The sequence below is a fragment of the Plecotus auritus genome, assembly GCF_963455305.1.
Source record: "Plecotus auritus genome assembly, chromosome: 14".
NCBI lineage: Eukaryota > Metazoa > Chordata > Mammalia > Chiroptera > Vespertilionidae > Plecotus > Plecotus auritus.
Genome location: NC_137780.1, coordinates 857,969 through 880,675, shown reverse-complemented (window position 1 = coordinate 880,675; position 22,707 = coordinate 857,969). Strand labels below are relative to the sequence as shown.

At 63.2% G+C, this 22,707-nt stretch overlaps 2 protein-coding genes across 2 annotated transcripts in view; one reads left to right on the top strand and one right to left on the bottom strand.

Annotated features, from left to right (window-relative positions):
• IGFN1 (immunoglobulin like and fibronectin type III domain containing 1) overlaps positions 1 to 22,707 on the top strand; it is a 29,893-nt gene that overhangs the window by 325 nt on the left and 6,861 nt on the right. The window contains exons 2-19 of the mRNA XM_080651058.1: positions 2,543 to 2,590; positions 3,513 to 3,626; positions 4,711 to 4,850; positions 5,838 to 5,937; positions 6,454 to 6,498; positions 6,970 to 7,015; positions 7,463 to 7,634; positions 9,783 to 9,896; positions 11,026 to 11,194; positions 11,992 to 12,264; positions 13,177 to 13,374; positions 16,408 to 17,205; positions 17,604 to 17,728; positions 18,628 to 18,769; positions 19,233 to 19,532; positions 20,227 to 20,526; positions 20,946 to 21,119; positions 22,362 to 22,490. Coding sequence (XP_080507184.1) covers positions 2,584 to 2,590; positions 3,513 to 3,626; positions 4,711 to 4,850; positions 5,838 to 5,937; positions 6,454 to 6,498; positions 6,970 to 7,015; positions 7,463 to 7,634; positions 9,783 to 9,896; positions 11,026 to 11,194; positions 11,992 to 12,264; positions 13,177 to 13,374; positions 16,408 to 17,205; positions 17,604 to 17,728; positions 18,628 to 18,769; positions 19,233 to 19,532; positions 20,227 to 20,526; positions 20,946 to 21,119; positions 22,362 to 22,490 — 3,346 coding nt within the window. The 5' untranslated portion in view covers positions 2,543 to 2,583. The remainder of the gene's footprint in view (positions 1 to 2,542; positions 2,591 to 3,512; positions 3,627 to 4,710; positions 4,851 to 5,837; positions 5,938 to 6,453; positions 6,499 to 6,969; positions 7,016 to 7,462; positions 7,635 to 9,782; positions 9,897 to 11,025; positions 11,195 to 11,991; positions 12,265 to 13,176; positions 13,375 to 16,407; positions 17,206 to 17,603; positions 17,729 to 18,627; positions 18,770 to 19,232; positions 19,533 to 20,226; positions 20,527 to 20,945; positions 21,120 to 22,361; positions 22,491 to 22,707) is intronic.
• The window catches only part of PHLDA3 (pleckstrin homology like domain family A member 3), a 120,985-nt gene continuing 109,632 nt past the window's right edge, over positions 11,355 to 22,707 (bottom strand). The window contains exon 3 of the mRNA XM_080651203.1: positions 11,355 to 11,459. The gene's annotated coding sequence lies outside the window, so the exon portion shown is untranslated. The remainder of the gene's footprint in view (positions 11,460 to 22,707) is intronic.

The following is a 22,707-nucleotide window of genomic DNA, read 5'->3' as shown; positions in this document are numbered from 1 at the left end:
CGAGCTGTCCAGAATAAGGACCCGGGGCCGGACTCGGGACATCACCACACAGCCGAGAGAGCCCCCAGCTGAACAAGCAGAGGCCGCGGGATCCGGGTCCGAGGGCTGAAGCCGCCGGGCGAGGGCAGGGGGCGGAGGGAGGGCGGCGGGTCCCGGTCCCACAGGCAGAAGCCTCATTGGGGGGCTGGAATGTGGACACGAGGGTTCATTCCCCGACCCCCCCCCCCCCACACCGTCCAGTGGAGGCCACGGTGCTTGGTCTCCAGCCAGCCAAACTCTCGCCCACGCAGCCTTGACCTTGCACCACGTCTTGCTTCTTCCTGAAGAGAATGGGGTTCCCCAGGGTGACCTGGCTTCACGTGGGAACCCCCCATCCCGTGCGTAGGGCTCCGCGCCTCGCTCCTTGTCAGCTGCGCCCTAATAGCGGGGAAGTGGGGGGGAGCGGCTGGAGGCGGGGGGGGGGGGGCGGGCAGCTGGGAGCCGGGGCCCCGGGTTAGCACCACCTCTTCATGGTGACAAACGGCCGGGCTGGTGGGGATGATGACAGGTGAGGGAGGTGACAGCTAGGAGACCCGGGCTGCAGGGTGGGGTCCTGGCCGGAGCCAGGTGGCCGAAAACGGGCGGGCGTGGGTGGGACGGGGCCCCGCTGCCAGCTTGGCGGCCGCCTCCGCCTTGGCGCTGCCTCGTGACTCCCCGCCCGCCTCACACACACGGTGGTGATGGCCCGGTGACCGCGCCAGCACGCCCTGGCGCACCGAGGCATGCCTGCGTGTCGGGGCAGGGGCCGGGCGGGGCCGGGGCCGCCGTGGGGCCCGGCGATGCCAGCGGGTGGGCAACTGTGAAACGGAATAGGCGGCGTGTGCAGGAATGTGCCCTGTCAGGCGGGTCCCGGGCTCTCGGGCAGGAAACGGAGTCCGGGAGATGGAACGCTGTGGCCGAGGGCCAGCCACATCGGGGGCGGGGGACGGCTGGGGAACCCTTTCAAGACGGCCCCTCCCCTTCAGTTCAGGGGTCTCTCCCGGCCCAGAGCCTGTCCCCTAGGCCACGATGGACCAATACAATGAGAGGAAACTGGGGGGACAGGGGTGGTGGGAAGAGGCTGGAGTCACCTGTCCACCTGACGTGGTAACTCGCTGGCCTCGGGGTCGGGGGGGCAGATGGATTCATGGGGACCAGAACCCGCGAGCAGCTAAGCGAGGGGTCTCCTGCAGGCCTGGCCCTCGATGGGCTGAGCCCAGACTGGCTGAGGGTGAGAGGGAGGGCCTGCCGGGCCCCTGAGAAACCCTGTGTCCCTGAGAAAGTCATGTCCAAGGTCAAGGCCGCCAGCCCCGGGTCGGCGTGGCTCCGTGGTTGAGCATCGACGGATGCATCACGAGGTCGAGGTTCAATTCCTGGTCAGGGCACGTGCCCGGGTTGCGGACTCGATCCCCAGGAGGCAGCTGATCCCTGATTCTCTCTCATCATGGATGTGTCTCTCTCTCTCTCTCCTCCCCCCACCCCCCAACCCCCACTTCCTCTCTGGAATCAATAAAAATCTATATAATAAAAACCCAGGGGTTGTAACACCGTAACGACCAAAGACCGGTCGCCAGGAGGTGCCTTGCTGGGTCCCGGGGCACTCCAGGTCTGGGTCTCTCGCAATTTCGCGCGCTGGGCCTCTAGTACAGGGGCCCTCAAACTTTTTTTTTTTTTTTTAATATATTTTATTGATTTTTCACAGAGAGGAAGAGAGAGGGACAGAGAGCCAGAAACATCGATGAGAGAGATATCGATCAGCTGCCTCCTGCACGCCCCCTACTGGGGATGTGCCCGCAACCCAGGTACATGCCCTTGACCGGAATCGAACCTGGGACCCTTGAGTCCACAGGCCGACGCTCTATCCACTGAGCCAAACCGGTCAGGGCTACCCCTCAAACGTTTTAAACAGGGGGCCAGCTCCCTGTCCCTCAGACCGTGGGAGGGCCGGACTATAGTTTAAAAAAAAAACTAGGAACAAATTCCTATGTGCACGGCGGGCCCGGGACGCGTCGGCTGCTAAGCAGGACAGGCAGCGGCCCCCGGCGGGCCGGATCAATGTCCTCGGCGGGCCGCCTGTGGCCCGCGGGCCGTCGTTTGAGGACGCCTGCTCTAGTGTCTATATTTTTAAAAAGTCGAGGGAACCAGGCTGTCAGAGCGGGAAAATCCTGGAAGCCGGGGGCTTGGTCTCCTGAAGTTTGAGGAGGCGGCCTCGTCCGCTGAGTGGCCATCGGACCTGGGCTTCCCCCCGGGGGCCAGCCCACCGCCCGGGGTGAGGGCTCACCCCACCTATCGCCTGTACCTGGGCCACCGGGCAGCATGGAAGCCCTCGAAGCCTCCGGGGCCAGGGACCTGCAGGAAACGCCTCGGTGGCATTCATGGGGGTTGGGCAAGCATCCAGGGGCAGCGGCACCGAGACCCGGGTCCTCCCCAGATACGGGCCGGTGCCCTGATGCTGTGGGGGGAGGCGGGGCGGGGTAAGACCGGCAGCTGCCCGCCCAGAACCAATTCCTCCTCCTGTTCCCAGGACCCATTGCCCGCCACCCTCAGGAGCCCGGGAGCCAGACCATGGCAGGTGAGGGGAGGGGAGGGCGGGGCTCAGGGCCCCGGGAGCTCACCTGGGTCCCACATTTCCTAGTTTCTCCTTTCGGTTTTGAGTTGTTTTCCTGAATAAAGGGATCACCCTGGCCCGGCGTGGCTCCGTGGTGGAGCATCGACCCATGAACAGAAGGTCACAGTTCGATTTACGGTCAAGGGCACAGGCCCGCGTTGCACTCGATCCCCCGTAGGGGGCGTGCAGGAGGCAGCCGATCCATGATTCTCTCTCCTCATGGATGTTTCTCTCTCTCTCTCTCCCTCTCCCTTCCTCCCTGACATCCATACAAATATATATATATATATATATATATATATATATATATATATATATATATATATATATTTTAAATATATTTCATTGATTTTTTACAGAGTGGAAGGGAGAGGGATAGAGAGCTAGAAACATCGATGAGAGAGAAACACTGATCAGCTGCCTCCTGCACGCCCCCCACTGGGGATGTGCCCGCAACCAAGGCACATGCCCTTGACTGGAATCGAACCCGGGACCCCTCAGTCCGCAGGCCGACGCTCTATCCACTGAGCCAAACCGGTTAGGGCCAAATATATTTTTAAAAGATAAAAAAATTAAAGGGTTCAGAGTCTCCCCCCACATAACGCCCCAATGCAGGTCCTGCTTCCTGGCCAGGTGTGCTTCCCTGTCTCCTTCTCCCGGGGTCTCCCCAGGGGGCCCCTGCCCACGCCCCAGGGCCTCCATTCACTGCTGGTTCCCCTACAAAAGTCAGCCGTGCCTCCCACAGGCCAGAGCTGTGAGTCTGTCCCCACCAGCGCGGGGCCAGGGAACCAGCCAGGCCTCTAGCTCCCGGGGTTCGTACTCCCCTGCGGTGAGAGGCACTCACGAAGGGGGGCCAGGCCCACCTCCCCGTCTCCCGTGTCCACAGGGAAGTCGGTCAAGAAGCACGGGGTGACCACGCGGCAGCTGGTGGACGAGATCCCGGAGGGATGCAGCCTGCCGGACTTCGAGCAGAAGCCCGTCACCATGGCGCTGGCGGAGGGTGAGGCCCGGCAAGGAGGCTGCAGAGGGGACACCGCTCCCCGCCTTCAGCATGCACAGCCCCCGTCCCCAAGTCCTCACCGGCCAGACCACCTCTGCCTGCACTGGGGGGAGGCGGGGTGCCTGCCTGGGTCCCCGTAAGGCGCAGAATGGGTCTAGGGAACAAACACAGGTCTTGCTGCTCTGAGACAAGATGCAATTGGGGCCCTGGCTGGTGTGGCTCAGTGGATAGAGCGCCGGCCTGTGGACGGAAGGGTCCCGGGTTTGATTCGGGTCAAGGGCACGTATCTGGGTTGCAGGCTCAACCCCCCCCCCCCCCCGCTCCCTGTCCCCCAGTCAGAGTGCGTGCGGGAGGCAGCCAGCTGATGTGTCTCTCTCACATCCGTGTTTCTCTCAGTCTCTCCCCCCTCCCTTTCACTCTCTCTCTAAAAAAAAAAGAAAGAAAATATGGCCCATTCTTTCCCTAAAAATCTGACTCCAGGTCTGACTCCAAATCTGACAAGGTCAAGGTCATGAGAAACCCCATCTCTCTGGCCATCGGAAAGGGTCCTGGACTTTACACAGTTCCCCCTGGAGACAGGGGCGGGGAGGGGGAGGGGGGCGGGGGGGGAGCGGAGGAGGCCTTGACGGGGAGCGGCTCCCAGCTTGGGGTCTCTCTGAGGCCCGGGTCCCGCGTCTCAGGACCAGCACCTCCAGGCACCCAAGAGCCACCCCTTTCCATGGTTGTCACTCCCGCCCAGAGAGTGATACAGAACCCACAAAAAGGCTCCCCCCTTCCCCCCCACAGACTTGGGAGAGTCCTTCAGACCCAAGAAAAGGGTCCCTCCCTCCCGGGCCCTGTTCACTCACCGTGGGCCGTCCCTCCCTCAAGGCCCCCCGGCTCTTGCCAGGCGGGGGGGGGCCGGGCACCAGGGACCGGGCACCAGGGACTGGGCACCGGGATCCTGCCTCGTGCCCACGAGAGTCCTTGAGTCGGGGACGGCGGCCGGGCCCCCTTCCTGACACGGGTGGGCGAGATGCCTGGAGCCATGAGGGTAACAGCTGGATAAAGCCACCGTCCCCGCCCGCCCGCTGCTCCGCCGCAGGGAGAAACGCCGTCCTGCGGGCTGTGGTCTGCGGGGAGCCCACGCCGGAGGTGCGCTGGCAGAGCAGCAAGGGGGACCTCAGCACCTCCAGCAAGTACCAGCTGCTCTCGGCCCCCGGCAGCAGGGAGCACACGCTGCAGGTGAGAACCCCGGCACCGCGCCGCCAGCCCCCCTTCCCCCTCCCCCCCCCCCCGGCCCCCGGTGGTCTCCGCGGCCTCCCCCGCTCCCCAGAGGAGGCTGCGTCCACTCAACTCCACGCAGCCAGGAGGCCTGACGCAGCGCTGTGGCTCCAGGTGGCCGGCGCCCCGTGGGGGCCTGGCAGGCTTGCAGTACCTCCTCCGATCACCTGGGGGCGCTGTAGACAGAAGCATGAGAATTCAGGCGACGGAGTCAGGCTGCAGGGGGAGAAGCCCAGGCTCACCCCGTCTTTGATGGACAAACTTTCTTTCTTTTTTTTAAAAAATATATTTTATTGATATTTTACAGAGAGGAAGGGAGAGGGCTAGAGAGTTAGAAACATCGATGAGAGAGAAACATCGATCAGCTGCCTCCTGCACGCCTCCTACTGGGGATGTGCCTGCAACCAAGGTACGTGCCCTTGACCGGAATCGAACCTGGGACCCTTCAGTCCGCAGGCCGACGCTCTATCCACTGAGCCAAACCGGTTTCGGCTCTTTTTTTTTTTTTTAATATATTTTTATTGATTTCAGAGCGAAAGGGAGAGGGGGAGAGAGAGAGAAACATCCATGATGAGAGAGAATCATCCATCCGCTGCCTCCTGCACGCCCCCTCCTGGGGATCAAGCCTGCAACCCAGGCCTGTGCCCTTGACCGGGAATCGAACCCTGACCTCCTGGTTCCTAGGTCGACGCTCAACCCCTGAGCCACGCCGGCCGGGCAATGTGGATCTTTATAACATCGATCGCGGGCCATACGAAATGATCCTCTCAAAAACCAGCCTGTTCCATGTGGTCAGATATTTAACGAACGCACGTCTACTGCCTCGGCAGGGCCAGACCCAATGATTTCTCGGGCCTTAGACTGCCCTCGGGGCTCGCCCACAGCCGGGTCTCTTACGGGGGAGGGGGAGTGCCAGCCCCACACCCTCACGCTTGGCCCCCCCTGCAGATCAGCAAGCTGACGGGCGAGGACACGGACAAGTACTACTGTATCGCCCTGAACCCGTACGGAGAGGCCATGTGCTCTGCACGGCTCACCGTCATCGAAGGTGGGGTCCCCCCCACTCCGACCCCTGCCTGTCTCATCGGTTCTCAGGCCCCGGGGGTGCCCAGGAGGGGTCAGAGGCCTCGCTGGGGGGGAAGAGGAGGAAGGGGGAGGGAAGGGCCGTAAGTGATGGAGCCGGCTGGTTGGCAAAGTGGGGCCTAACCCTGACACAGCATCTCTCTCGGAGGAAACAGCAGCTGCCCCTCCGATGGGGCTCAGCTATGGTCCCAGGGGTCACATCAAAGCCACCTCCTGGCCCCTGAGGGAGGGGTCCTCCCTGCCTGAGGTGCCAGCAGGTGGGCCTCCACGTTAGTCCTGCGGAGGCTCTGGGGTATCCACGTGTATGACGGGCAGGCCCTCCATCCCGCTCATCCCTGCTGCTGGACTTGTCCCCACGCCTCAGGGGATGGGGGGGTCGGGACCCTGGTCGGTGCTCAGCGGCTCTTGGGGAGACCACCAGTGTGTGTGGCTTCTCTCCTCCCTGCCCACATGGACTCCCCGCTCCTCCCCGACGGTGCAGTTGGCTTCCGGAAGAAACGGAAGAGGAACACGGAACCCCAGGAGGGTAGGTCGAAGGATTGTCCTTGGGGCCTTTGGGGGGGTGGGTTACTTCTTGACTGGTGCCCCCCCCACTTGGCCAGGCCCCCACAGAGGCCCCATGGGTCCAGTCCACAGGAGGGCGTCTTTTGTTCTTTTAAAAATATATATATATTTATTGATATCAGAGAGGAAGGGAGAAGGAGAGAGAGAGAGAGAGAAACATCAATGAAGAAAGATAATCACGGATCGCGGCTGCCTCCTGCACGCCCCCTCCTGGGGATCGAGCCTGCAACCCAAGCATGTGCCCCAACGGGGAATCAAACCGTGACCTCCTGGTTCAGAGGTCGATGCTCAACCACTGAGCCACAGGGGCTGGGCCACCTGAGGGCCCCTTTCCAAAGCTCTGTGTTGTTGGCCACGGACCACACACCCTCCTCCCATCCCCTGCTCACCCACCACTTCCTGGGGGCGGAGTCTCACTGCCCGTCCTTTGCAGACCTCAGTAAGGAGCTGATGGAGCTGCGGAGGATGCTGAGAAAGAGGTGAGTGTGGGCGTCCGTGGGGGGGTCCCCGTCCCCAGCTGCCTCCATGAGCACTTGGGGGTCAGCCCTCCCCTCCGCCCTGAGCAGGGGCAGGGGGGGCTGGACCGCAGGGAGGTGGGAAGAGGGATGCACCGAGGTGGGCACACTGGGTGCCCTTCTGCCACTTCTGAGCGCCCCTCCGGGGCCTGATTGGCTCACTGGGGAGACGGGCCTTCCACAGTTTGTTTAAAGCAATAGGACAATTGCCCCCAAAGGCATCTCGCTGGGAAAGCCACACCAGGAGTTGTTAGGTACGGGATCCACCTAGGAAGCTGGAGAGGTGGTCGGTCCCAGGCCCCAGTCTCTGCATCCCTTTCCCGGGGTGCAGGGAGGGCAGCGCCCCAGGCCCCTCCGGGTGTCAGCTCCTGAGGCTCCCCTGGCCTCTGACCCGCTGGCCCTGCTCCCCAGCGCCCCGCCTCCCAAGAAAAAGATGGACCCCGAGCAGGTGTGGCAGCTGCTGATGTCGGCGGACCGGAAGGACTACGAGAGGCTGTGCATGCAGTACGGCATCGCGGACTTCCGCGGCATGCTGCGCAAGCTGGAGAAGATGCGCAGGGAGCGCGATGACAGGATGGCGCAGGTACCCTCGCTGGGCCTGGGCCTGAGCCTGCGCGGGGCCTCGCGGGCCCACCCCTGGAGCTGGGCCTGGGCCTGAGCCTGCGCGGGGCCTCGCGGGCCCATCCCCGGAGCTGGGCCTGCAGCCGGCCCTCCCGCCCTCATCTAGCCCTCAAGGCGGCCTCCGGCCAAGGACCCAGGTTTCCGAGCCGACGTCCTGGCTTTGGACCTGCCTCTGATACTAACGCTGGGCTTTGGAGAAGTGAGGGCCGCTGTGTGTTGGTTTCCTTGTTGGTAACATGGGTGTTATAGTCACAGGTTCCTCACAGGGCTGTTGAGAGGGGGTGCGAGAGGGTGCACTGGACACACCTGGCTGAGTGCCCGACACATAGCAAAGGTTTCCTGAGAGCCATGACCACCACCATCACCATCACCACCACCACCGTCACCATCACAATCACCACCATCACCACAATCATCACCACCACCATCACCATTACCGCCATCACCATCACCATCACCACCATCACCACCATCACCACCATCACCATCACCATAATCATCATCACCATCACCACCATCACCACCACCATCACCATCACCATCACCACCATCACCACAATCATCACCACCACCATCACCATTACCGCCATCACCATCACCATCACCACCATCACCACCATCACCACCATCACCACAATCATCATCACCACCGTCACCACCATCACCATCACCATTACCACCATCACCACAATCACCACCATCACCACCATCATCACCATCATCATCACTGCCATCACCACCATCATCATCACCACCATCACCACCACCATCACCATCACCATCACCATCATCACCACCATCACCACCATCATCATCACCACCATCACCATCACCATCACCACCATCACCATCACCACAATCATCACCACCACCATCACCATTACCACCATCACCATCACCATCACCACCATCACCACCATCACCACCATCACCACAATCATCATCACCACCATCACCACCATCACCATCACCATTACCACCATCACCACAATCACCACCATCATCATCACCACCATCACCACCATCATCACCATCATCACCATCATCACCACCATCACCACCATCATCATCACCACCATCACCACCACCATCATCACCACCATCACCATCACCATCACCATCATCACCACCATCACCACCATCATCATCACCACCATCACCACCACCATCATCACCACCATCACCATCACCACCATCACCACAATCACCACCATCATCATCACCACCATCATCATCACTACCATCACCACTACCAATATCACCATCATCACAATCACCATAATCATTGTCACCCTCACCATCATCATAATCATCGTCATCATCACATCACCATCATCATCATCATCATCAGAAATTGTTTGCTGAGCAACGTTTAATCTCTCTGCAAGTTGTTTTTGAGTTTGACATGAATCTTTATCCAATAATACTTGTAATTGTTGGTCTTCAAACTTTTTCGGTTGACCTGGGCGTTCTTTGTCTTTCACATCGAAATCATCACTTTTAAAGCATTTAAACCAGCATTCACAAGTATCTTGAGATGGAGCATGTTCACCATAAACTTCCCGAAGTATACGATCACTTTCAGCAGCACTTTTCTTCAAAATAAAGTAACGAATTTAAACTTCCCGCAAATGCTCTTTATTTTGGCACAAAATTCGACATTTTTAAGCGTAAAAATATCTATGATGTTAACACCTTCAGAAAGCTTGACATATGAAGTTTTGAAGCTTGTTGTCAATACAACAAAACAGCATCCATATCAAACCGCAGATAGATCAACATATGTGTGACTCCACCTATTGAAAAAAAAATCTGCCTTATTAACCGGTACACCTAGTACACCCAGTAGGTGCTCAACTCACCTTTATTAGATGAAACAACCGATGAACACCAAGCCCTACTGTGTTCTCGGCGCCCCTGGACACCTGGGTTCTTTCTTGCTCCCCTTCCCAACCTGATGTCTCCGCTCGGAGAACTCCCTTCTCCACGGGGCTCACGTCTCCCACCTGCGAAGCGGGAAATGCTTGTTGGCCTGGGATTTGGGGGGATCCGGGGCCTGAGGGGTGCAGTGCCCTGAAGAGCGCCCCCCGATTGGGTTTGTCTTCCCTAGTACGTCAATACCGTCTCCAACATGAAACACATGAAGGTCACCAAGGAGGGGGTGGCGTTCTTCGAACTGGACCTGGACCTCAAGGATCCCGAGAGCAATGTCTACCTGTACAAGGTGAGGCTGGCGGGGGGCGGGGGCCGCTGGCAGGGGAGGGCTCTGGCAGAGATGCTGCAGGTCCTGGGGGCAGGGATGGTGGGTTTACCTAAGCGCACAGGTGTGAGCCCCATGACCCCCCGGAATTCCTGCTTGGAGTCGGGTCCGACCCTGGTGTAGACATGCCACAGAGACTCATGGAGCCACCGGGTTCTCCAGCCAGGACATCGGGGGGCGGGGGGTAGAAAGAGGTTCTGAGGTCCTCATCAGTGTGGCTCAGTGGACAGAGCGTCGGCCTGCGGACCGAAGGGTCCCGGGTTCAGTTCTGGTCAAGGGCACATGCCCGGGTTGTGGGTTCGATTCCCAGGAGGGGGCGTGCAGGAGGCTCGCCGCTCCAACCACGGAGCCAAACAGCCAGGGCAGTTCTACCTCTTTCTAACGTCCATTATATTATCTACTTACTCGTGGCCCGGTGCACTGATGTGTACACATTGAAGATTCCCTGCGGTAATGACATCCCTCCAAAAAGTACATGTCGAAAGAATATATATAATGCAATATTATAAAATTAAAATACAAAATATTTTAATACCCGCTCTTTGCCAGCGAGAGCTCTATAGGGATCGCGTGTGCGCGAGTCAACGTTTATTTTCAAATTGCCAGTGTACGTCATATGTACCGGTCGGTCGGACGGTCGGACGGTCGGTCGGACAGTCGGTCGGACGGTCGGACTGTCGGTCCCTTAGCCTTTTATATATATAGATGATGCTTAGTAAGTGTCTGTCCCCCCCATCGAATTTCAGCTCCCTGGAGCAGGGACCCTTGTCTGTGTCCGTCCCCCTGATGTGTCCGTCCCAAGTCCCTAAAACAGTGCCCAGCCCACCGTGGGCACCTAAGTGTTAGGTAATCCGCCGGCTGGTCATTGGCTCTGTGGTCCGAGTCATGCACCTCCACGGACGGTTTATTTCCCTCCTGGCCTGCCCTGCACCCAACCCCCACCCTCCCCCTGCCCCAGCGTCTGTAAGTCCCAGGAATATGTCGTCCGGGCCAGTGCCTGGGCCAGTGGGAGCTGCCAGGGGGCGGGGATCGGGACAGGAGGTTCTGGGGACCCGCGGGAGGCCCTGAACCCCTCTCCCTCTCCTGGCCTCAGGACGGCGAGATGATCCCCTACAGCTCCGAGAGCCACAGCAAGCGCAGCGTGCGGCGTCTGGGCAAACACTACCACTTCCAGATCCAGGACCTGTGGCCCGAGGACGCCGGCCTCTACCAGGTCAAGGTGGAGGACGCCGAGGTCTTCTCCACGGAGCTGGAGGCCAGCGGTGAGCGGGCCCGGCGGGCGCAGGAGTGGGCGGGCCTGCGGGGGCCATGGCGGCGCCCCGGGTGGGGGAGATGAACGTGACAGTGATGGCGGGGAGGGGACCACACATCCAAGGTCGGCCAAGGTCAGCATTCTCTCTCTCTCTCTTTATTTATTTTTTTAAAATATACATTTTATTGATTTTTTACAGAGAGGAAGGGAGAGGGATAGAGAGTTAGAAACATCGATGGGAGAGAAACATCGATCAGCTGCCTCCTGCACACCCCCTACTAGGGATGTGCCCGCAACCAAGGTACATGCCCTTGACCGGAATCGAACCCGGGACCCTTCCGTCCGCAGGCCGACGCTCTAGCCACTGAGCCACACCGGTTAGGGCTCTCTTTATATTTTTTTAAAATAAATTTTTATTGATCTCAGAGAGGAAGGGAGAGGGAGAGAAATAGAACTATCCCTGATAATAGAGAATCATGGATCGGCTGCCTCCTACACGCCCCCTCCTGGGGATCGAGCCCGCAACCCGGGAATGTGCCCTTGAAAGGCATCAAACCTGGGACCCTTCGGCGCACAGGCCGACGCTCTAGCCACTGAGCCACACCGGCTAGGGCCCGTCTTTCTGTTCACAACCTAATGGGAACCCCTCTGACCCACACAGGGGTGCCAGGGGACCCTCTGAGGTGACGTGTGTGTGTGTGTGTGTGTGTGTGTGTGTGTGTGGCTGAGCTGGCCTGAGCCACCTGGGTTGCCAAGGGCCGGTCCCACTGGGGCAGGCCGACAGCCCCATTCCCACTTCCCCCACAGCCATCCCGCCCCGCGTGGTGGTCCCGCTGTCCGAGGCCCGCTGCGAGGAGCGGGGCGACGCAGTCTTCGAGTGCGTGCTCTCCAACCCCTGCCCCCACGCCGCCTGGCACTTTAAGCACCAGCCGCTGCAGCCCAGCGACAAACACGAGGTGTCTGTGTCCCCCGACGGGCTGACCCACCAGCTGGTGGTGAGGGGGGCCCGGCTCTCGGACATGGGCCCCTACTCCCTGGACACCGGGCTGCACGTCTCCAGCGCCTGGCTGGTGGTTGAAAGTGAGTGGACCCTCTCCCACCTCCATCGCAGGGGCGGGGCGGGGAGGAAGGGAGGGGAGCATCAGGCCCAGGTGGGTACCAGTCCTGAGGTCTGGCTGACCCACTGCGGTGTGAGCCCTTTCCAGCCAGCCCGCCAGCCCCTCTCAGCTGCCTCGGGGCCTGTGGGGTGACTCAGGGGCCCTGGGGGCCTGGTCAGCGCTTGGGACAGGGGCCCAGGTTCGGTGGATGAGATGCCCCTGGATGAGGCCATAGGACACCAGTGACCTGCCCCCTCCCAGGGGTGTGGGTTCCAGGTGGTCTCAGGAGACTGTACGATGGCTAAGGCCACCAGCAGGGCAAGTAAGACTTTTATTTGGTTATTATTTTTTTAAAAACTGGTCAAGGCCCTGAAACGCTTTCGTAAAAAAATATTTTTTTTATTGATGTCAGAGAGGAAGGGAGAGATAGAAACATCCATGATGAGAGAGAGTCACTAATCGGCTGCCTCTCTCACGCCCCCGACTGGGGATGGAGCCCGCAACCTAGGCAGGTGACCTTGACCGGGAATCGAACCCGGGACCCTTCCATCCGCAGGCCGATGCTCTATCCACGGAGCCACACCGGCCAGGGTCATGTAGGTCTTTGAACAAACTATGCCGCGGCCTCCTGACGGTTTGATAAGCAAGCGACTCTGGCTCCTACATTTCCCCCCCAAAATCCTCAGGGGCCGCTCGGCAGGTGGGGGGGTGGGTGCGGGGCTGGGGAGCGGAGATGGCGCGTCCCATCACTGCCTGGCCCACGGGGCTCCCTGCTCCGAGGGCAGCTGGTCTCTGCCAGGACCCTGAGGGTCAGGAGAAGCAGGGTTGTGGGGACCGCTGACTGTCGGCCCCCCGTTAACAGCCTCCTCTCTGTCTCTCGTGGTGGCGTCCACAGCTGGGCAGGATCAAGGCCTTCTGACCACCGGTGCTGACCACCAAGGTCAGGGGCAAGGAGCCCCGGCCTCAGACGCCGAAGAGTCCGGGCGGGCCAGCGGCAAGCGGAGGGTTCCCAGAGAGAAGGGGGGCGTCCCCGGGGGGGCCTGGCTGGATCCCGGCCGCCAGCTCCCAGCCGGCCTGGACGGAGGTGGCCTTGGTGGGCACAGCTACTCCTCGATGGGGGCCGAGGGGGCAGCCGGGGCAGCCTGGGGCGCTGGGCAGGCGGGGAAGGGCTTTCCGGAAGCGGACAGATTGGCGGCCACTGATTCCGGGGACAACCAGCTTCACAGAGAGGGGGGCGGGGACACGAGCTTCCCGGGGGGGCCCCGGTCACAGGGAGAAGGCACGGGGTCAGGGCTGGGCCTCGCGGGAGGTCGCGGGCTAGATGGTGGCACAGACAGTGATGGGGACAGAGGCGGCGGGCCGGTGGGGGGCTGGGGAGCTGGAGGACTGGGGGGCCGTGGGGAAGGACAGGAGGACAGTGGGGACAGCAGGGGACAGCTGGACAGGCACAGCCAGGGACAGCTCGGGGGTGCTCAGCTGGGACCCGGGACAGGCAAGGGGGCCGTGCAGGGGTCGCGGTCCGGCCCTGGGGGGTCTGGGGCAGGAGGGATGGAGAGGTTACTGCAGGAGGAGAGCTTGGGCGGGGTTGGGGGGAAGGATGCTTTGAGCCGGGAAAAGGGGAGCGAAGCGGCCTGGGGCGCCTGGGGCAGTGGGGCTGGCCTGGGGGGGTCTGGAGATGGCAGTGTGGCTGGAGGTCCTGGGGCCCTGGGGTCCTCCGAAGGAAGGGGCCCAGGCTCCGAGGCAGGCAGAGGCCCTGGGTCCTGGGGCGCTGGGGTACGGGGTGATGAGGACCCCGGGGATGCCAGGGGCCTCGGGGGACCAGGGCTGTCTCCCGGACAGACGCCTGCAGGCCAGGACTCCCAGGGCCCCAGGATACCTGGGGGCCGAGACCCCCTTCGGGGGCACGGGAGTCCTGAGGGTTCGAGGCAGGAGGGAGGCCCTGGAGGTCCCGGGGGCTGGGGAGGAGAGGGCCAGGGGACAGGGGGGGCCTTGGGCGAGGCCGGAGATGGCAGAAACCTCCCGGGCTCCCAAGGAGGGGCAGCAGGTCCGAGGGGGGCGGGGAGGATGGGGGCTGGGAGCTCAGGGCCTTGGGGCGACATGGGGTCCGGCCTCAGCCAGGCCGGGGCCCACCCTGGGGCTGGAGGAGGGAGAGGGGGTGTGGGTGGTACCCAGGCACCCGGGCTTATTGGGGCTCCAGGCCAGGGTGCTCAGGGACCCTGGGGCACCCAGGGAGGCGCGGAGGGAGCAGGAGGCCCAGGGGCCCCGGGGTCGGGACCGGATTTCTGGAATGGGGCTCAGAACTCCGGAGAAGGGGGGCCCAGAGGTGAAAGGGGTGCCGAGGCTGGCTTAGCGGGGTCCCCGTACGGCGACGGCTCGGGGTATTTAAGGGGAACAGGCCCTGACAGTGGGGCTGGTTCTGGCGATGGCTCGGGGGCGCTGGGAGAGGTGGGCTCTGCATGGGGTGTCGGGGTGCCTGGGGAGGCAGAGGCTGAGGAGGGGGGCACTCACAAGGGCGGCTCGTGGAGACCTGGGGCAATGAGGCCTGGGGACCAAGACGGTCACGGTCCTGCAGGGAGGGGGCCCGGGACACCTGCTGGTCTCAGGAGCGGCTCAGGTGGCCCTGGGGGAGGAGGAGGGGAGGAAGCCGGGGTGCATGGGGAAACCTGGGGCGCCACACCCGGAGGCCCGGGGGAAGCCGGCCCTGGGGGCAGGCGACATCCCAGCAGTAGCCTCAGGACCTCTGCTCCCGTGGGGGCCGGAGGGGAGGGGCATGTGGGAGCAGAGCCAGGGGGTTCGGCCCGAGAAGGTGGGGGCTTTCGAGCCTCTGGTGCGAAGGGGGTCCCCGGAGAAGGAGGCTGGGTAGATGGATCTGGGGGTCCCGGTGCCACGGAGCCAGGCTCTCGGAGGGCGGGGGGCACAGGGGGCGGTGGGGAGGGGACCCGGGGCCTTGTCTGGGACGAGTCCGGGTGCCCCAAGGCCCAGGCTCCTGGCAGTGGGGCGGGTTCTGACAGGGGTCACAGGGATGGACCCGGGATCCCGGGGCCTCAGCACAATGGAGGGTCAGGGGGGCCTGGGCGTGGGGGGATGGGGCCAGGAGGTGAGGCGGGCTTTAGAGACGGTTCAGGGGGGCTTGGAGGCATGGGGTCAGGGAGCGGGGCAGGCCATAGGGATGGTGTGGGAGGGTCCAGGCATGGCGACGGCTCAGGGTATGAGGCAGGTTATAGGAATGATTTGAGGGGTCCTGAGGGGGTAGGGTTGGGGGCTCAGGATGGTCATAGGGATGGGATTGGGGGTGCTGGGGGGATGGGGTCAGGGAATGAGCCAGGTTATAGGGATGGTTTGGGGGCTCCTGGGAAAATGGGGTCAGGAGCCCAGGCAGGTCATAGGGATGGGATTGGGGGTGTTGGGGGGATGGGGTCAGGGAGTGAGGCAGGTTATAGGGATGGTTTGGGGGTTCCTGGGGGAGTGGGATCCGGGGCCCAGGCAGGTCCTAAGGATGGTTTCGGGGGGTCCAGAGGAGTGGGGTCAGGGCTTGAGGCAGGTCACAGGGGAGGCCCAGGAGGGTCTGGGGAAACTGGGCCGGAGGGTGAGTGGGGCTCTGGAGGTGGTCCTGGGCGCCGTGGGATAGCGGGCGCTCTGGCCTCAGTGGGACAGGAGGGGGGACCCAAAGGCCGAGAAGCTGGGGGGCATGGAGCGGGGTCCGGGGCGGGGTCCGGGGTGGCCTCAGAGGGGCCTTACGGTGGTCCCAGCTCCGAGGGGGGCAGGGCACCGGGGCTGGTGAACGGGGCTGGCCCTGGGGTGGGCTCGGAGTTGCCCGGAGCAGTGGGCGCCGGGGGCTCTGCCTCCCTGGGTGCCCCAGGGTCTCCCGGGCACAGAGGGGCCCCCGGCGGGAAGGGCGGGTCTGCAGATCAGGCAGGGGGTGTGGGGGCCCCTGGCTGCCTTGATGGTCGGGGGGCCATGGAGGGTGAGGCCTGGGCAGGGGCAGGGGCAGGGGCAGGGGCTCTGGGATCCAGATGGGAAGAGGGCTCCCGGAAAGCAGGTGCAGGGGCGGGGACAGCGGACAGGGGCGGAGCCACTGCCCAGGGAGGACCAGGGCCTCAGGGTGCGGGGGACTCCCTGCTGGGAGGTGGGGGGGTGGCGGCCGCCTCAGGGACAGGCACGGGCGAGGCCCAGGATGGAGGCTGGAGGCCCGGGCAGAGGGGCAAATCCACGTTGGCATCCGCCGATGGGCCGGGGGTTAGCCGAGCCCGGGCCCCGGGCCGGGGAGACCAGGGTTTTGACGGGGGCCGTGCAGGAGCTGGGAGCCAGCCCCCCGGCTCTGGGGTGGATGATGCTGCTTTCGGGGGGACTCAGGAAGGGCCCGAGGGCTCCCGGGGCCGGGCAGGGGCTGCTGGCTCGGGAGAGGCAGGTGGGAGGCAGGGCCCGGGGGTGCGGGAGAGCAGAGGGTCAGGGGCCGGGAGCCGCCGCAGGTCCGCTGGCCCCCGGGACGTGGACGGAGCCTGGGACGGCCCGGAAGGTCCCCCTGGCAGCAGAGACTCTGGAGACAGATCCACGGATGTCGGGGGCTCGGGGTCCCCGCTCGACAGAGGACGGAGAGGAGGAAGGGAGCCCCTGGGGGCCGAGGACAACAAGGCCCTGACGGAGGACGAGGCCCCGCGTGGGGGCAGGTCCCGCACGCGGTCGGGGGCCAAGGTTGGAGGCGCGGAGAGGCGGGCGCTGGAGGAGGCCGGAGGCCGGGGGCCGTGGCCAGGAGCGGAGGACGCGGGGAGCTCCGGGGAGGCGCCGCGTGAGGACGGGAGCCCCGCGGGCAGCAGGAGAGCCGGCGTGGAGGGCAGGCCGGGCAGTGGCCGAGGGCAGGACGCCCCCCGGAGCCCCCGAGGCAGACACAAGCTCGGTACCGGCTGCTTCTGCGAAGAAGCCCGAGGTAGGTGCGCAGCCAGGCTGGCTCCCGCGGGGACCCTGCCCGCCAGGGGCCCGCTCCTCCCAGCTCCTCCTCCAGCGCCAGGCACCTGTCCCTGCCAGCGCCCACCCCCCCATCTGGGGGCATCTCCTCCCGGTCCAGGAGGCAGCCTTGTGCAGGTGGGATCTGGGCCAAAGGGCCTCGGGTGCCCCCAGCATCTGTCCGGACACACGATGTCCAAAGCACAGGGCGGTCTGACTCACACTGTGGGTCCCCTAGCCCAGGCCCAGCTGAGAAGAGCGAGGGGTTGGGCAGAGGTCAGTTGGCAGGACCTGGGGGTCCCCCCCACCAGGGGGCCATGCAGGCTAGGGCCTAGGAGGCTGGGCCTTGGGGGGTCTCACCCTCTGTCTGTGTCTCTCCAGCCCCCCAGGGCTCCTTCTCCCGGGGCCTGGCTGACACAGAAGCACGGCTGGGGGAGGCCACCACGCTCTCCTGTACTCTCAGCCGGGACCTGGGACCAGGTGCCTGGTTCAAAGATGGAGTTCAGGTACTGTGTGTCTCCCCCCGCCCCCCGGCCCCCCCATTTCCACCACCAGTCTGGGGCAGGGCCAGAGGGAGAGCAGAGAGCAGGCCAGGGTCCATGCATCCTTCTTCATCCTCTGAACGCACCTGGGCCCTTAGCCCACCACCCAGTGTGTTCACAACACGCAGGATTTTAGACCCACTGCGCGCCCCGATCCCTGCCCCCCGACGCGCCCTGCTCTCAGCTGCCCCAGTGCTGTTTCTGTCCCAACAACACCTGTTGAACTCGATGTGTCTTTTTTTTTTTTTTTTTAAAGGTTTTAATTGATTTCAGAGTGGAAGGGAGAGGGAGAGAGAGAAACATCCATTGAGGAGAGAGAGAATCACGGATCGGCTGCCTCCTGCACGCCCCCTCCTGGGGATCAAGCCTGCAACCCGGGGCACGTGCCCTTGACCGGAATCGAATGCGGGACCCTTCAGTCCGCAGGCCGACGCTCTATCCACTGAGCCACACCAGCCAGGGCTTGACGTGTCCTTTAAGGCCGCATACAAAAGCCACTTTGTCCGCCTAATGAGGCAAGACCCCCTTGGCTCCCGGGGCGGCCTCTGACCTCTAGGGAGGGAGCGGGCCTGGCATCGGGGGCCTGGCTTCCGACGCCACATCCGTGGCCTCTGGTTGCATCTCTCACGTGGGCTGATAACGGGACCTACTGCGTGAGGTTGTAGGGACCGTTCAGGGCGGTGGTGGCTCACAGGGCGTGAGCACGTGGCCGGCCTGGAACCACGTTCGATGCTCACCCGCCCGTCACGGTGGCTCCTGTGATTGCATTGGTGACGGCCCCCCGGGGGTGGGGAGCGGGGGGCGGGCCCGGAGGAGCCTGGGCGGGAGCTGCCCGCCTCAACTGCTGGCCTGTCTGTCTGCAGATCAGCGCCCAGGACGGACTGGTCTTCGAGCAGGAGGGCCTGGTGCACAGGCTGCTCATTGCCCACGCGCAGGGCGCCCACGCCGGGAGGTACAGCTTCGTGGCCGGCGAGCAGAAGAGCGAGGCCACCCTGACCGTCCGAGGTGAGGCCCGGCCCGCCCCTCCCCGCCTGGAGGTCAGCGCCGGGAGATACACGAGCCCCTGAATGTGAGGCTGGTCTGCAGCCGGAGTCCAGCCCACCCTCCGTCTGAGAGGACGGTTTTATTATTTTATTTATTTACGTATTCATGTATTTTTCATTGATTTCAGAGAAAGGAGAGGGAAGGGAGAGAGAGAGAGAAACAGCAACGAGGAGAGAGAGTCACGGATCGGCTGCCTCCTGCACACCCCCTACTGAGGGTCGAGCCCACACCCTGGGCATGTGCCCTTGACCGGAATCGAACCCGGGACCCTTCTGCGGCAGACAAAGCCCCCCCCCACCCCCCATTAGTCCTCAGGTTCCTCACTCTTAGCCCAAACTTCCGTCTCTGAGCCCTTCTATGCCCTCCCCCCCCCGGCGCCTGGGGCCCTGGCCTCCTTGCCCCCCTTGCCCTGTGTCGCCCCTAGATCCCCCGGTCATCGCTCCGGACGTGATGGAGAGACTGAAGGAGCCGCTGGTGGTCAAGGCGGGGAAGCCGCTGAACGTGAAGATCGCCTTCGAGAGCCGCCTCCCGGTGCAGGCGGCCTGGACGAAGGACGGGGCCGCGGTGGACGGCACGGGGGGCCGAGGGGCGCAGGTGGCCCTGGGCGACGGCTTCACGCGGCTGTGCCTCCCCAGCGCCAGCAGGAGGGACAGCGGCCAGTACAGCGTGACGCTGCGCAGCCAGGGCGGCTCTGTGCAGGCCGAGCTCACCCTGCACGTCATAGGTACCCGCCCAGCCCCCCGCCCCCCACGGCCTGGGGCCCCGGCGCTGACCCTCCCCGCCCGCCCGCTGGCTGTTTAAGATCAAAGCAGCTGCCCCCCCCCCGCCCCACAGTCCCCTCTCCCCTCCACAGCCTGGGGGGAGGGACCCCTGGTCCTGAGGGGGGCCAGCTGGGCTCAGGGCTGGTGCTCCCCATTATACCTCCCTGGGCATGTTCATATGTGTGAGTGTGTGCATATATGTGTGCGCGCGCGTGCATATGCATATGGTATGTGCATATATATGTGTGTGCATATATGTGTGTGCATGCATATGCATATGGTGTGCGCACACGTGTACGTGCGCGTGCATGCGCATATGCATATGGCATGTGCACATGTGTGTGCGCTCATATGCATATGGTGTATGCACATGTGTGAGTGTGTGCTCGTATGCATATGATGTGTGCACACGTGTGAGTGTGTGTGACTGTGTATGTGTGGCTGTGTACGTGTGTGTGTGTGTGTGTGTGTGTGTGTGTGTGTGTGTGTGCATGTGTCTGTGTTGGGATAGACACCAGGGACACCTCTAGATCCTACCTGGGCTTCTCTGGGGGTTCCCCCCACGGCAGGCTTATTTGCTGACCGGGGTGGGGGTACAGCAGGCCCCCCCAGTTCCTCTGACGCCCCTTCTCTTCCTGCTCCTCCCCCGGGTCCCAGACAAGCCCCAGCCACCCCAGGGCCCCCTGGAGGTGCAGGACTGCCGGGGGGCTGGCGTCTGCCTCCGCTGGGGGCCCCCCCGGGACGACGGGGGCCGCGCCGTGGAGCATTATGTGGTGGAGCGTCGGCAGGCCGGCCGCAGCACGTGGCTGAAGGTGGGCGAGCCCCCCGCCGACGCCACCAGCTTCACGGACGCCCAGGTGGAGCAGGGCAAGAAGTACGCCTACCGCGTGCGGGCCGTGAATTCGGAGGGGCCCAGCGAGGGCCTGGAGTCGCAGGAGGTGCTGGTGGCTCCCGAGGGTAAGAGGACGATGGGTGAGGGGGGGCTCGGGCCAAGCTGGGGGCCGTCTCAGGCTCCCCACTGTGCCCGGGGCGGAGGGACTGTGCAGGGTCGTGGGTCCTCGGTGGGCACCGTGGAGGTGCCCTCTCCCCGTGTCACTCAGGATCTGAAACAAGATGTGGGGTCTCCTCCCAGCTGGGGCTCTCCGGATGCCGGGGGACCCATGCGCGAGCCCGGGGTGGGAGGCCTCGTCCCCCATAGATGCCCGTCTGGCCGGACCCCTCGGCCACAAGCTCCTCTGTCCCCGTCACTCCTCGGGCAGCTGGGACGTGTCTCTGAATAACGCTCCCCGGGGAGGGACAGTGTGGCCCCGCAGACACCCCACTGGCCCCTCCGACAATTCCTAAGCCTCCGGCTGACCCACCTCCTCTGCTCCCAGCGCGCCCTGGGCCCCCCTCGGCCCCGGCCATCCTGTCCGCCTCCAGCCAGAGCATTACCCTGAGCTGGACGGCGCCCCGAGGCCCCGGCAGCGCCCACATCCTCGGCTACCTGGTCGACAAGCGCAAGAAGGGAAGCAACACCTGGGCGGCCGTGACCGAGCAGCCCGTGCCTGGTGAGCGGCCCGCACCTCGGCCTCCACGGCCCCCAGGGCGTCCCCCTGGCTCCGAGGTCCTGGGGTGACATCGGGCCAGATGCGCCCCGAGCCGTGGGTCTCCCCAGGGGCAGATCCCTGAGGATGCTGGGAGAAGATGGGGAGGGACGTCCAAAGTGAGGAGGGCGGAGATGCTGTTCAACACCCCACAGCACCCAGGATGGCCCCCTCCACCCACATCACCCCAACAAGGAATCGTGTGACCACAGTGTCCACAGCACAGAGGGGAGACCCCGGGCTGGTGGGCATCTTGGGGTGGAAGCCGGAGACATGGCCATTAGCCTGTCCCCCCGTCCACCCTTGACCTTGGGTAGCTCACTCCCTGCCCAGGTCTTAGCGTCTCGTCCACAGGGGAGAGGTTAAGCCCAGCTGGCGTGGCTCCGTGGTTGAGCATCGACCTATGAACCAGGAGGTCAGGGTTCGATTCCCGGTCAGGGCACATGCCCGGGTTGCAGGCTCCATCCCCAGTAGGGGGGCGTGCAGGAGGCAGCTGATGGATGATTCTCTCTCATCATGGATGTTTCTCTCTCTGCCTCTCCCTTCCTCTCTGAAATCAATAAAAATACTAGGTGTACTGGTTAATAATGCGGATACCGGTTAATAATGCAGATTTTGTCATCAAAGAAAACACGATAATTTCAAGAGAAACATCGAAAGTGCTTTGTTCAAAGGAATGTCCGTCGCTAGCTACACATTTCCCCCATCTTTCAGGTCATTGGTGGGTACCGTCCCAATAGAACTTCTCTTGTTTTGAGGCACACCATTCAGAGACCCCTTTTTGCACTTCTTTGTACGTTTTGAAGGGCTGCTCAGAAAGTGCGTGTGCCGTCGATCGGAACAAGGGGTCGTCTGAAGGAGCAATACAACAAAACAGCATACATATCAAATCGCATACATGTCGACATACGTGTAACCCATCTATTGGAAAAAATCTGCATCATTCACCGGCACACCTAGTATAGTAAAACAAACAAAGAAAAAGATGAGGGGTTAAGGCACTTGCCCATGGCCACCCAGCAAGTCAGTGACAAAAATTGGGGTCCTGACCCCCTGAGCAGCCCCCGCTGTGCCTTGGCGAGGTCTGGGTCACCCCCGCTGGCTGGAGCACAGGGCTGTGTGGGGCCCCCCGGGACCCCCGGACACTGTCTGTGTCCCATCTCCTGGTCCCGCCCCCATGGCGCTAACGTGTGGGTCCCCTCACAGAGCGGAGGTGTTCCGTGACGGACTTGCGGCCCGACTGTCAGTACGAGTTCCGGGTCACGGCCGTGGCTCCCTCCGGCCCCGGGCAGCCTGGGCCCCCCTCGAACCCCGTCTTCGCTCGGGACCCCATGAGTAAGTGAGACGGCAACCCAGGATGAGGGGGGGTGGAGGGGAGCAGGGAGGTGGCTCTGAAGCCGGGAGACAGGACAAGGAGGCCGCCGGTCAGGGACAGTCGGAAGGGAATGGCCAGGCCCGGCCGGCGTGGCTCAGGGGTAGAGCGTCAACCTGCGAACCAGGAGGTCACGGTTCGATTCCCGGTCAAGGGCACAGGCCCGGGTTGGGGGCTCGG